General features: G+C 41.5%; 1 protein-coding gene across 1 annotated transcript; it reads left to right on the top strand.

Annotated features, from left to right (window-relative positions):
- The first annotated feature begins 9,172 nt into the window (after positions 1-9,172).
- On the top strand, positions 9,173-14,094 carry LOC115824815 (1-acylglycerol-3-phosphate O-acyltransferase ABHD5-like). Its single transcript, XM_030788567.1, has 8 exons — positions 9,173-9,560; positions 10,727-10,790; positions 11,607-11,692; positions 11,919-12,342; positions 12,575-12,729; positions 13,303-13,414; positions 13,706-13,892; positions 13,987-14,094. Exons 1-8 carry the CDS (start codon positions 9,173-9,175, stop codon positions 14,092-14,094), a joined length of 1,524 nt encoding a protein of 507 aa, XP_030644427.1.
- Positions 14,095-15,017: the final 923 nt, after the last annotated feature.

Here is a 15,017-nt window from a genome sequence, read left to right as displayed (position 1 = left end):
TTAAATATCTTGTTCTTTTTTAGCTTAACAATGTGCACAGTTTTTGCACATTGATTATTTGCAGTTTGATCTTAAAATTACTATTAGGCTAAACTTAAATTATGTGGATGTCAGTTGGTTTAACAATTTTAAAAGAGTGGTTTGATAATGATGTGGATGAATGCTTTTGGCTCTTATTTCAGATCTGTGCCTGGAAGGCTAATGGTTTGGTTTGGTTCTTTGTGTCTTCACAGCCTTGATCCAGGATCAGGTTAATAGCCAAAGAGGAGCAGCTGGGTATGCAATTGATTTCATTTGCATAAATACTAACTTTTCAGTGCTGTACAAAGAATTATAGTGTTCTTGTTTCCTGTAACAAGCCATAAGCAGAGTGGAACTATATGTCCGCTCTCTACTGTCTAGTCTGTCACTGTCTATGTGAGAACTACAGAGAAAAGTATTTGTACACTGGCATACTGCATTTGGATACAAAATTAAAAAAAAAAAAAATCCTAAGCACATTGCATAGCTAGGTGGCCATAGAAAAGACTGAAAATAAACATTTCCTTTTTCATCTTAAAGATTTCAAATCTTAAAGTGCAAGTGTTTAATTCATTTATTTATTTGTTTACAGTTAAGATTTATTTATTATGTTTAAAGAGAAATACAGTAGCCTAACGAGCCTGTCCTGTTGAAGAGGACAAGTTATTATTTCGTAGCAGGCAATGCAGTGAACTTATTTTAAACTGTTTCAATTGTTTATTCATTTACTTGTTGTTTTTAAATGTTTAAAGTGAAATTTTAAAAAATTAGGTTATAAGAGCTTGATTTAGAGAGAAATACATGTGTGCTGCCTGTCTTATTCTTCCGACAAATCCATATGGTAGCACGATATGATATGTCGGCAATTCAAAGAGGCCGCAGTTCAAATCTTGCATCATGTGCAGCTGTCTTTTACTGATTTTTAAATGCTCAAAAATATGTCCCCATGACTCTGTTGCACTTGACTATGTTAATGTTGTGGACATCATCACTGAAATTCATGCCAGTGGATTCTCTGATTGGCAGATAGTCTGTAAATATATATAAAAAATGAATGAATAGTCTAATCTTCGCATTGAACAGTCAAATCCCATTCGATTGACAAAGTTCTAAGTCAGGTACAGCCCCCTATAAATATATATATATATATATATATATATATATATATATATATATATATATATATATATATACACATACACATATTTGTGATGCATACCCCTCCTAATTTCCGGGGAAATTTAAGCGTATATCATTTTTGTTTCCTGTTGACAATGCAATGTGAAACTGCATCTGTAATTAACTGCCAGTTTTTAATAAGACAAATAACTGCTAGCATAATAACAGCGGCAACATGACCTTATTTCTTTCCATTCAAGTTTTAGTGGCATTACGTCTTTCTTAAGGTCTCTTGGCTTTTGCTGCGGTGTTATTGGTAATGAATGAGATGCAGTTTAACCAATCTTTATGGCCTGAGAGACATGACATTCACTGGATGCGTGCGAGAGGGCGGGACCTAAAGAAAAAGGTCAAAGCAATGCAAATGCACACACAATGAATGGCGACTGTGGAAAGCAAAGGCCAAATCCTGGACATTTTTGCCGATTTAGAAATCCCCGACAGGCGCATTTTTTAGGTCTGAAAAAGAGGACATGTCTGGGAAAAAGAGAACGTATGGTCACCCTATATATTTATATACATATATATATATATATATATATATATACATATATATATATGTCTGTGTGTGTGTGTGTGTGTGTGTGTGTGTGTGTGCGTGTGTGTGTGTTTGTGTGTGTGTGTACTGTATTTTTTGTTCCCTTTTACAGACATTGCCTGCTATATTAATTGGGAATTAGTTACTTGGCTCATCTCTAGCAGTGGTCTATATAATGTTAAACACTGTTACTTTTTTGATTTTTATACAAATATGCATAGTGACAATAAATGCTCATTTTCCACTGCCCTGACCCCTTTCTGTCTGAAATTAGAGAAAAACATGGTCATATTAGGGTGCAAATATAAATGTGGAAATCAGGGCTCCAGTCCAAAATTATAGTATGTCTGCAAACATGTCCTAAAATTTCCTTCTCTTCATTTTAAAGGTCAACGTTCCAAAGAGACTTACTATTCAGCGATCTGAGCTTTGAAGCTGATATTAAACCACCAGAAGTAAGAAAATTTCATCATATTCTCAGTTAGAACATATGATGCATGTATCAACAGGGCTGGATCTACTGTTATCACTGTCACCATTAAATACATGTCCATGATTTCTTGGTTATCCCAGTTCACAGAAACATTCAGAGGAGATGGGTCTGATTTGTTCAATAGTGAGGTCACTTTTGAAGATCTGCAATTCACAGCTAGTGTTGACCATCATCAGCTAACAGTCCAGCCTCTGCTGCAAGCCAAGAAAAACAGCACAGTTCACGTGTGTGGTCAGGAGAATGTGTGTGATGATGAGATCGAGTCTGAAAGAGAGAGTGTGCAATGGAATGATGTCTCCACCAGATATGATTGGCAGAACATTGTGGCTCTGGGAGATGACCTTGTAGTTTTGCAGGCTGCCTCCTCCCTGTTTGAGAGAAACCCTTCAGTCTCCACACTCCTACACTATCACAAAGGGCAAACGCTGCTGCTGAAGGGATCAGGGTCACGTCTGACCTCCGACAGTCGGGTCACGCTTGTAGGTCACGGGGTCAAGGGTAGTGATGGGATTGGTAGACTGGGGGGTTATGGAGTTGAGGAGCTGGCCAGACTGGTGAGTACAATGGGCACACAGATCCGAACGGTCAGTCTGGTGGGCTGTGAACTGGGAAAAGACCTCCAGTTTGCAGAGCGTCTGCTGAGAGAGCTCAGGAGCCTGGGTGTAGAAAGCAGACTTCACCTGCACAGTGCCCTGCTCTCTGTGAGTCTGAGTGGGGAAACGCTGAGTAAGGATGAGGAGGATGGAGTCTGGAGGCTTGGGGATGACAGGACAAAAGTCACTGCCCAACTGGACCAGACAGGAAAGCTGCTGACCAGGGTGGAGGGGGGCAGGAGAGGGAGAATTGTCCCGTACTACCAGGGACAGGCTTTAGGAAAAGGACAAGGGGAAAACAAAAATCCCAAAGGGAAAGGAAAAGAACAACCTGCAGTGAGGGAGGACAGGGATTGGCCAGAAGCGCCGCAAAGGTTTGTCCCAGAAAAATACAAGGAGCTGAGTTTTTTAGAGGCATTAACATGGGCCATTTTCATAGATGGAGACAATCAAGAACGTCCCATTTTTCATGAGGTTAATGACATAAAATGGAAACCAGATAATTTATTTCAAAACAACAAGAACAAGGTCTTCAAAATTGACAATATGAAAGATGTAGTTAGAGAAATCAGATATCATGCCAGAAAAAACATAGAGGAAAAATCCCCATATGTGTTTTATAAACTGAATGATTTCATTTACCGTGTGCGCACAAAAGATATGTATGTTCATTTGGTTGGCACAACAGATAAAACGCTTAAAAATGATAATGGTTTTCTGCACTACAAAGCAGAGAGTTACAGTGAGATACAGAAACCCCTTAAGTGTGGCGGTTTTCATCATTTCTGCACACAGACCTTTGCAGGTTCTAAACGTTATAGTAATTGTTATCAGTGGGGTCATTACTTCATGGCTGCAGTCTTTGCTGAATCTGTTCGAAACTTTCGTCAGTTTTCTCTCTTCCTGCTCAGTTCTGCTGCTTGTTCTTTCAGTCTTGACAAGTGCAAAACATTTGCTGATAAAAATCCTATGGCAAGAGGAGGCTCCTGGGTACAGCCAGACAAGAGAGGGTTTTATGGGTGGGATGATTCAAATAATAATAATGCAAAGGAAGTGCTGGATTTAGAGAAAGAAGTGAGTGCGGTTTTAGTCACAACGATATGCTCTAACAATCAAAACAAACAAGACAATCTCGATGTTCTCAATGTTCTCAATGGTCTAGAGTCACTAGGGGGACCTAATATCATAAACGTAAGCAAATTTAAGGAGTATTCCAACATTTACAATGTCAAAGTCTGTGAGCGACGTGACTGAAGAATTTGATTTGCCTAAAAGTTGCTGTATCTGCTTTGAGTATTGGCTGGTTGAAATGTTATCTCACACTGCTCCATCTGATTGCAAATTGCTTTTCACCACAAGTATAACTGTTGATGTTTTTTTCTATCCTGTACTCTGACTCTTTCTGTGTAAAAGCTTTTTCTTTTTTAAGAAATGAATAAATATATGAAGCATTGAATAATACTCACGCAGTGTATTGATATCTATAGTCCTCTTGTCAGGACTGAATAACAGAGCAGAAACGCAGCTCTGAAAGCTTTGCTTTTTATAACAGTAATTACGGCTGAAATACTTACGGAATGGTTAATTAAAAAGCCATGTCCAGCTAGTATAATGATGAACCTATAGTAAATAAAGCAACAAGAACACAGCTCACTCATTCAGTCACACATGTACTGCTAACTCAGTTACTCACTCTCTCACTACTTCACTAATTCACATACAAACAAAAGTAACCTGACACATTCAACTCATGCATTGCTGTGTTTTTAATGACGGCAGCATATACTCATCCATCCACACTTCAGTTTGTATCTATGTGTGAGTGGAGCTCCCAGAGATACTCTCTGTTACATCTTATAATGACAGTAGAAATGTTTGACGATAGCATGAAGATGATCACTCACAGAGGGGATCACACACACAGGGGATCACACACACAGGCACGGGGATCATTGGATCATGGAAACCCATGAGCTGCAGGATAAGAGCAGGAGTCTGGGAAAAGGAAAGGAGGAGAGTGTGTTGAGGCAGTGCTGAGTCAACATCTCTGCCCAGCTTCCCAGACCCTGCTGAACTGCCACTGGAGACGATCATCGCTGGCAGAGTGGACCAGTAGAGGGAGAGTGCAGAGGTCAGCCGTGGGTACAGCTGCCTTGCCAGTTCCCCAGCCTGTTGTCAAGCCATCGCTGGAAGTGCCCACTGCACTACTCTCCGGGTAGACCAGAGGAGAGACACTTGCCATCTGAGCAGGAGGACCCAGTTTGGATCCGGCCCAAGCGTCTCAAAGCTTGCCACACACCAGTCTTTGCCTGTGCTGGTGACCACTCCAAGGCCCGGGACCCCCTCCAGACAGCACCTGCGTGAAACACCACCATACCTGGACCCATTGTCCTAGCACCTTTGCCTATGTGTGCTGCATGTATAATTTGGTTTCCTAAAATTAAACATCCCTTCCAGGGCTGAAATGGCTACCAGACTCATGTCTCCTGTGAAATAGGCACTTGGGTCAGGGCAATATGTTTTGTGTTCCTCAGTAACTGGAACTTTCCCTTATCTTTGGCAGTCACCAACAGGGGTTAGACACATGGTCATCTGGTTGTGTCTCACTGCAGGTTGTGCCATAGAGAATGACAGATGTTGTGCTAGATGGGGTGAGGAGCAGCACTGAGGATGATAAATTTTCTTTCTTGTTCTTTCTCCTAAACCACACATGTTAATACAGATAAATGACCCTGACTGATAATTCATGTCCCTGCACTTTCCTTATCACAACCGTTACTATTCAAAACCCCGTAACAGCGGCTGCCACTGTATGCTCATTCAAATTTTCTCTCGTAGTGAAATGCAAAATGTAAGAATGCCTGTGTTTTTCATTTGTCCAGGGAATTAAGTGAAAATATATGTGCACATTCATGTCTTTGTGGAAAATCTGTTTGTGACACTTTGATATCATTCGTCAATGTATCAATGAGGCCTCTGCTGAGTCTTTAAAGACATGACAGTGACGTGGTTAACCTAGAATGCGGCAGAATATTCTACAAACGACACACATTACACACACAGATAGTTTCTCTGTGTGATCTCTGCTGAGGATAGAAACAGTCTCTTGTTCTGAGTTTGGTCCGTCTGTTCTGATGAGTCTTTGGTTTGACTAGTTCCTTCTCCCCTCGTCACCAGTGTCTGAGCTACTCCACTCAAAGTCCCTCTTCCACATCTTCTGTAATGGATATTTTAAACTCTTTTAAAATGTGTTGAGTAGTGTAAATTAGACATTAGAAATGATCCTTTTTTTAATAAGGTTTTATCTTACTGGTGACGTTGTACATTGATGCCTCTGTAGACTCTGTAGTGTTTCTTGTGTTTTAAATTGTGTTAATTGGAGACTGACAGAGTAAAGAAGAACTCCAGTGTCCACATTATAAACAGCCAATAAAACTCTAGGATCAGAACTCTTGGTATTTGTTGCTGCTGTCATCAGCATGGCACAGTAAGACAGATTATTCTTTATTAACTGTTCCAACTGTGGTTTTTCACTCCTGTACTCAGTAGGCGACTTGTAGGGGGATGAGGGAGGATGCCATAGCAAAATGACCAAAATGCATCCCCCTTGTTAACCTGCCATCCCCCTATATACTCTACAAAGTACTGTCAGTGACCATTGGGCCACCCCCCCTTCACCACTGGGCCATCCCCCAGGTTAAAAAATGTAACAAATCACCCACTGCCTGTACTACTAAATTATCTAAGTGTAAGTGTCCTGTCAGTGAAACAGACGTTGACAGGAAAAGTTACACATCTGTGTTTGTTTTATGGATAATATCAACTGTGCTCTCAGACTCTTGGCAGAAATGTTTGACCATGACATGCATATCATATGCAAACGTCTCAGTGGATCGGGTCACTCATGTTGGCTCGTCCATCCAATCATACAGCCAACCAACTTTTTGCCTGTAGGCAAAGTTCAGTTCAGTACAGTACTTTACTGTTGGACATGTGGAGCTACTGATATCCTTTACTAGGAGGTAATAAAAAAGGTATAAATATTTGAGCAGCTGAACGGCTGAGCAGCAGATCAGTGACCGAAGAATGAAGATGAGGATCATCATCGCACTCCTCTATTCTTTACTCTCGCTACTCTCTGCCTCAGGTAACACACACAGACTTAACTCTTCTGACATTTGTCCCAGTTGTTCAAGATTTGAAAAAAAAAAAAAAAAAAGAAATGTTTTATTGTATCAATCTAACCACCCTGGGTTCACGAGAGGAGAATAAGCTCCTCCTGTTTAGTTTCGGTCTCTATGAAGGTTTCTTACTCAGTCTAAGGGAGTTTTTCCTTGCCACTGTTGGCAGTATCGGGTCCAGTGTCCTGTAAAGCTGATTTGTAACAATGTCTGTTGTGAAAGTAAAGTCAAGTAAATTCAAGCTGAACTGAATAGAACTGAATTTTGTCATGTGTATTGTCTGTCTCTGCTGCCCTTCCACTATATGATTGTTCTGTCTCATACAACTCAATCAGATGGCTGCGCTAACTCCTTTAGTCAGTTAATCAAATACACATGAAGTATATCAGTCAGTTTACCATAAGGAGCCTGATTTTGTTTTAAAGGCCAAATTTCTTGTGTTCTCATAGGGACTTTGGGATACCTGTGCAGTGCTACAACGCAGCTATTCAACCACATGAGGTAAGATTCTGAACACTGAATTCTGAACTCACCTTTATACACTTATTAGTGCTTAATACAGGGCTCAGAGTGACTGCAAACATAAATGAATTAGCTTAGACAGTTACTATTTCTTTGTTCCCAACACAGCAACAATTTCCTTTCACCTGTATGCTTTAATAAGAAACTTATCTTCCTTGATTAGAACATTGCAAAAGAGCAAAAAAAAAAGAAACAAAATCATGGTCCATGTCCATGTAGATATCAATTAAAAAATGCACAATACTCTACCATTTCCCATACCATTAATTGTACATGTGTCTGTCTCCTTTAAACCTCTGCTTGGTCATTCCAGCATGGAGCACACCTGAGAGAGGGGACGGGTCAGTCAGTCACTGCCAGTGTCACTGGTGAAGATCTACAGCTAATATTCAGTGCTGACTATAATCAACTCACAGTCCAGCCTCTGCCGCAAGCCAAGAAAAACAGCACAGTTCATGTGTGTGATGAGGAGAATGTGTGTGATGATGAGATCGAGTCTGAAAGAGAGAGAGTGCAATGGAATGATGTCTCCACCAGATATGACTGGCAGAACATTGTGGCTCTGGGAGATGACCCTGTAGTTCTGCAGGCCGCCTCCTCCCTGTTTGAGAGAAACCCTTCAGTCTCCACACTCCTACACTATCACAAAGAGCAAACGCTGCTTCTGAAGGGATCAGGGTCACGTCTGACCTCCGACAGTCAGGTCACGTTTGTAGGTCACGGGGTCAAGGGTAGTGATGGGATTGGTAGACTGGGGGGTTATGGAGCTGAGGAGCTGGCCAGACTGGTGAGTACAATGGGCACAGAGATCCAGACGGTCAGTCTGGTAGGCTGTGAACTGGGAAAAGACCTCCAGTTTGCAGAGCGTCTGCTGAGAGAGCTCAGGAGCCTGGGTGTAGAAAGCAGACTTCACCTGCACAGTGCCCTGCTCTCTGTGAGTCTGAGTGGGGAAACGCTGAGTAAGGATGAGCAGGATGGAGTCTGGAGGCTTGGGGATGACAGGACAAAAGTCACTGCCCAACTGGACCAGACAGGAAAGCTGCTGACCAGGGTGGAGGGGAGCAGAGGAGGGAGAATTGTCCCGTACTACCAGGGACAGGCTTTGCAGGACAGACCCTGGCCAACACAGCCAACACGTTTTCTCCCAGAAGCATATCAGGAGTTTGGACCACTCAGACTTCTGCAGGCACTGGCATGGGCCATTTTCATAGATGGAGACAATCAAGAAAGACCCATTTTTCATGAGGTTAATGAAATAATATGGAAACCTGATAATAACCACATTCAGTGGACACAAAATTCATTTAGTAATAATGACAGGATCTTCATAATAAGCGACATAAGGGATGTAGTTAGGGAAATCAGGCGCCATGCCAAGGAAAACATAGAGAACCAACACCAATATGTGTTTTATAAACTGAACCAGAGCATATACCGTGTGAAAACAGACGATATGTATGTTCATCTAGTGGGCAGAGTGGGCAATGTAAATGAAGCTGGCTATGTGGGTTACCAACCTACCACATACAATGAAATATTAAATGGCTTAGGCGCAAACAAAGGTAGAAAGTTTCATTATTTTTGCTCCCAAACCTTTAAAGAAAAGATATGTCATCATGATTGTTATAGATTGGGGCACTACTTCATGGCTGCAGTCTTTGCTGAATCGGTGAGAAACTTCCGTCAGTTTGCTCTTTTCCTGCTCAGTTCTGCAGCGTGTGACCCTATAGATGATCAAACTGAAGAGTGTAAACTGTTCATCAACTCTAATCCTATGGCAAGAGGGGGCTCCTGGATTGAACCGGACAAGAGAGGTTTTTACGGGTGGGACTCAAATAACAACAATCTAATGGAAGTACTGGACATGGAGAAGGATCTGAGTGAACGTTTTCGCGATAAGATAAAGCTCATATTTAAACCCAAAAATATCAATGATTACCGCAATATCCTCAATAGCCTACAAGAATTAGGAGAGCCTGGTGTCATAAGTGAAGGGAGGTTTAATGAGTATTGTGACTTTTTGAAAGACTGTGGTACAAGCTCTTAACTGCAACATTAGTTTTATAAGCATTGACTTGACTCAAGGGATGTTGCATCACTATACTTAATTTAACGATTGTGATAATTATTAGCTGACTAAAATGTTGTTTTCCCTCTTGTCCCTACTGGATTTCTTTTCTTTTCTTTTCTTTTCTTTTCTTTTCTTTTCTTCACATTACAATAGGTGGCTGTTCTTTTCTATCCTGTTTCATGGCTATTTGTGTATAACAACTTTTTTAAAGAAATTAAATAAATAAATAAACACATTCAGCAGTCAGTTAAAATACTGACACTGTCATTTTTCATGAGCACAACATATTTTCAGTGTAAATGTAAATCTCTGTGATCACACACACACACATACTGTGTGTGTGTGTGATCACAGTGAGCAGTGAATTTGTCCTCTGCATTTAAACCATCCAACACACCGGTAGCGAAAACACACACACACCAGAGGCGGGAGCAGTGGGCAGCATTCCTTGCACCCAGGGGGCATTAGGGTGAAGTGCACACAGCCATGGACATCGGTCCTGGGAATCAAACCAGTAACCCAGTTACCCCACAAGCCCAGTTCTCTAACCTCTAGACTAGTTTTTCGATAACATCAGCTCTCTTCAACACTGGGGGAGCCTAAGAACGATAGTATATATAATCAGTAGGCAATTTGTAGCCATCCCCTCATATACTCTACAGAGAAGTATCAGTGACCATTGGGCCATCCACCTGTTAAAAAATAAGAAATCACCCACTATGTATAATATACAATATTAGTGCTTCAACTATTATGGCTGAAATATTTCTTGATTTTCCTTGGGTGGTTAATTCTGTACAGTCGTGTGAATGAAGGGAGGAAAGGATAAGAGTAATTACACACACACACACACACACACACACACACACACACACACACACACATTCAAATGTTCACAAAAGTATTCTGAAACGTCTAGCTCAGATGTTCATGAGTTTTAATATTAAGCTAGAGTAAATAATATAAAATAGATGTGGGTTAACGCCAAGGCCAGCCTTAATTCAGCGGTACAGTATCTCCCCCTATCGGCCGGTAAATCCGTGATCACAGTAGGTGAAAGGTGTGCTTACGGAATCATCGCTGGCCACGCCTGACCGATATGAAATTACTTTCCTTTCCCTGATGTAGCAAAGAGGCGATACTCAACCATGAACCCCCTGGCCGATACGGAAGAAGAACTGGCACAGAGTAGGTACGTGTGGGCACCTATGTTTGTGTGAGTGCATGAGTTCGAACAAGATTAAAAAGTCACTAAAACGAAACATCTCATTCTTTTTACTTTCATGTTGCTTGCTCTGTCGTGTGTTTCGACAACGAATCAATAGTGATTATGGCTCGAGTAAACTGCCGGACTGCCATCAGTAACACGGTCCTTATGCTATCGCAATGATTTGATTTTCAAAAGTACAGTATCTCTTAGAGACTCTGGCTAACGCTATTCGACAGCACGTGCTATGAGAAAAGGAATCAGGTTCAGAATAATTAGGCGGTCTTGAATTAGAGGATGTTGGGTTTTGGAAACATAGAAATGATTTGAGACACCCCCGAGAACAATATATTGGCCGCGTCGCTGTCGCACAATTTCTACATTATGTATCTGATTAGAACCATATATATATGATTAAAATTCTCTTTTGCTTTTTACATTCTGAATACATTTATCATAAAAAGGGTTAGTTGATTGAAGGCTCTGTGGTTTCATACAGCTGTTCTGAAGGAGAACTTAGACACATGCACTTTACCTCTTAAATACTTTGTTTTCTAGTCATGTCTCTGGCTATTGGAGGTGTTCAGGCTCAGATAAACAGGCCCTGTGGAAGCTCAAAGGGTAATGAGTTTGAATAAGACGTTTTTTCAGGATCAAAGATTAGTTTCGTAGCTCTCTCTCTCTCTTTCTTTCTCTCTCTCTCTCTCTCTCTCTCTCTCTCTCGCTCTCTCTCCCTCTGTATGTGTGCGTGTGCGTGTGTGCGTGCGCTCGTGTGTGTGTGTGTGTGTGTGTGTGTAAAAGGTCCTGGTGGATATCTAGCTGGCTGCCCTCCTGGTGTCCCACATCTCCCTCCCATCTAAAGGATGCAGAAGATAGAATACTCCAGTGTAAGTGTGTGTGTGGGTCTCTCTGCTTGTGTGTGTGTTTGTGTGTGTGCGTGCGTGTGCTTGTGTGTGTCCCTTTTATTTGTTTCCTCTTCTAAAATACATTACATGCACTACATTTATAATCCATTCTCTTCACTCTTGATACTTTTCTTTCTCTCTCTCTCTCTCTCTCTCTCTCTCTCTCTCTCTCTCTCTCTCTCTCTCTGTCTCCCCCCTCCTCTCTTAGATCTTAAAGTCCAGTTTATCAGAAGACGTGTTCCCATATCCAATGGGAACTTCATTTGGACTCTGTCATGTAACGCAGCGGAGAACCTAGAGAGCCCACCCGAACCCCAGACGCTACCGGCCCATGCAGTGGGTTCTCGGGGGCCTGCCCTGGTTCTGCTGCATGGTTTTGGAGGAGGGCTGGGACTGTGGGTGAAGAATCTGGGTGCCTTGTCTCAGGGCGGCCCTGTCTACGCTCTGGACCTTCTGGGATTTGGACGTAGCAGCAGACCAACCTTCAGCCACGACCCGCAGGAAGTGGAGGAACAGTTCGTCCGGTCGTTAGAAGAGTGGAGGACAGCAGTAGGCGCTGAGCTCATGATTCTACTGGGACACAACCTGGGAGGATATCTGTCTGCAGCTTATGCCCTGAAGTACCCACACAGGTCTGTATGTGCTGTTATACTCATAGATTTGCTCTGTATTGGAGTATGTGCAGTCATTTGATGTTGCTGAAAGTTTTCCCTAAAGTCAACCTTAAAAAAGTAAACTTCATGTACCACGGAAGCATTGCTGTAAGATTGTTAAATTGTGTTGCAAGTCATCTTTGCAGGGTTGTCACAGATGTTGCTGTAATGGTATTAACGGAGTTATGTGTTGCTGTGATTATCACTACAGAGTTAAACATTTGGTGTTAGTTGAGCCATGGGGTTTTCCCGAGCGGCCCAGTGTTCCAGAAGCGGAGCGTCAGATTCCGATGTGGATTAAAGCTCTGGGTGCTGCTATGAGCCCATTTAACCCACTGGCCCTCCTCAGAGTTGCTGGCCCCCTGGGTAACACAAAGACACACTGAAACACACACCAAATTCACCCTTGACATTTAGTTCACTAAGATACACACTAAATTCACCCTTAACCCATAATTCGCTGAAACACACACTAAATCCACCTTTAACCATTAATTCACTGAAACAGACACCAAATTCAACCCTTAACCCTTAATTCAGTGAAAAACTGACCAAAAACACACCAAATTCACTCTTAACCTGTAATCCACTGAAACACACACTAAATTCACCCTTAACCAAACTAAGATGCAACCTACATACATATATACTTTTTCTCAGTCACATTTCTCAAAAAAAAAAATTACACTTGAGAGTTGCAAACAAGAATCACACATTGTTGTGTGACAGGCACATTACCGTCTTCCTCACATTTCCATCTTTCTGTCTGATTTCCTTTTGTCTGTGTTTGTCTGTATCCTCACATGTCTGTCTGATTTCCTTTCGTCTGTGTTTGTCTGTATCCTCACATGTCTGTCTGATTTCCTTTTGTCTGTGTTTTCCTGTTATCCCCACGTCTGTCTTATTTCCTTTTGTCTGTGTTTGTCTGTATCCTGTTAGGTCCCATTTTACTGCAGACCCTCAGGCCAGACTTTAAGCAGAAATATTCATCTGTCTGTGATGATGAAACTGTGTCTGAATACATTTACCATCTTAATGCACAGACCCCCAGGTAAACACAGACACGCACGCATGCACACACACACACACACACACACACCGACTCATTTATATATATGTGTCTGTATATGTGTAATATGTTTCACACACGCACACACATGCACACACACATGTACACACACACCAGCTCACCAGCTCATATATGTGTGGTATGTTTCATACAAACACACACATGTACATCTAACTTTCTATCTATCAGCGTACCTATCTATTAGTGTACCTGTCTATAAATGTACCTATCTATCTGTCTATGCATTTATGTATTTTTTGACTTATGTGACAGTGGAGAGACAGCCTTTAAGAACATGACGATACCCTATGGCTGGGCACAGCGACCCATGATGCATCGCATTGAGATGATGGATCCCAGAATTCCCATTTCAATTATCTATGGATCACGTTCCAGCATTGATGGCCAATCAGGACAAGCAATCCGAGAACACCGGCCCAACTCTTTAACAGAGATTACTGTGAGCAGCATCTATATAGTTCTAGAGTTATTGCATTTCTCCTCCCAGAATGCACTTTGCTTATTTGTTTCCTTGTTTGTTTTTAATCTCCTAGGTGATAAGAGGAGCTGGACATTATGTATTTGCTGACCAGTCAGAGGACTTCAACCAGACAATCCTTCAAATATGGAACAGAGTGAAAGAGGGTGATAGGAGGACATGAAGGTGTGGTTGCTGAAAAGAAGTGGATTTAGTGGATTGTGGTGTTTAAAGTGACGAGAAAGAGAAGGAAATTCAGTCGCTCATGAGAGGAATAAGAATTAACCAGCACTATGGGTGTGATATATGTGAAGGTTCTCCAACCGTCTTACAAGTTTGCTTCATCATTGCAGTGAGGGTAATGCATCTTCCCCCTCAAGTCCTCCAGGCTTATGTAAACTGAACTGTTAATGACCATTCCAAATATAATACAGTTTTTTGTTGGTTTGTTTGTTTAGTTTTGGTGCCTGAACCACGAATCAAAAGCCATTTAACATGCACAGAGACAGAGACTAAACTATGACTCTGAAAATAGAGTATTAAGAAATGGTGTGTTGGGCAAAAGGTCAAGGGAGATTGTGTGTGTGTGTGTGTGTGTGCTCGCGCGTGCGGGCATGTGTGTTTAATTCTAACAAAGTTCAGTAATGAAAAATAAAATATCTAAAGTTGTGTAACACCCTGTGTGTGTGGAGGGAACTGAGTATTGCTGTTTGGATGTTTGTTTAATGAACATGGCTGCGGTTGACACTTTTGACACAGTTTCTGAAATAATACACTACTGTGGCCTCTCTTTTAAAGGCTTCTTTGTAAGATATTAAAGCAGTCTGTGTAATGTCTGTCACGTTTGTGTAATGCAGTTTCTGCAATACATAAATATAAGCCTCTCAGATGATGTCCAACTTTTAGGCCTCTGACTGGATTCAGATGAGTGGTAAAACAGAACACGCTGAGAGTGTGCTATTCCAGGCTGCTTCAACACCAAACTAGTTGAAAACTAAATATTTAAATGGACAAAAAAAAGAAAAAACCTAGTTGAACGGAAACATCATTATACCCGGACAGAAAAAGACAGCAATATGAATTAAGATTTAGATATCACATACTCCA

Source organism: Chanos chanos, chromosome 12, assembly GCF_902362185.1.
Source record: "Chanos chanos chromosome 12, fChaCha1.1, whole genome shotgun sequence".
NCBI lineage: Eukaryota > Metazoa > Chordata > Actinopteri > Gonorynchiformes > Chanidae > Chanos > Chanos chanos.
The sequence above is the reverse complement of the archived record's forward strand: the minus strand, read 5'-3'. Positions and strand labels throughout refer to the sequence as shown.

Excerpts from the sequence above, each read along its gene's own strand:
- LOC115824815 (XM_030788567.1), top strand. The coding sequence starts at position 9,173 with ATGGCTGCAGTCTTTGCTGAATCGGTGAGAAACTTCCGTCAGTTTGCT. Across the intron at positions 13,415-13,705 it reads CTTAATGCACAGACCCCCAG|TGGAGAGACAGCCTTTAAGA; the intron begins GTAAACACAGAC and ends CTTATGTGACAG. Across the intron at positions 13,893-13,986 it reads ACTCTTTAACAGAGATTACT|GTGATAAGAGGAGCTGGACA; the intron begins GTGAGCAGCATC and ends TTAATCTCCTAG.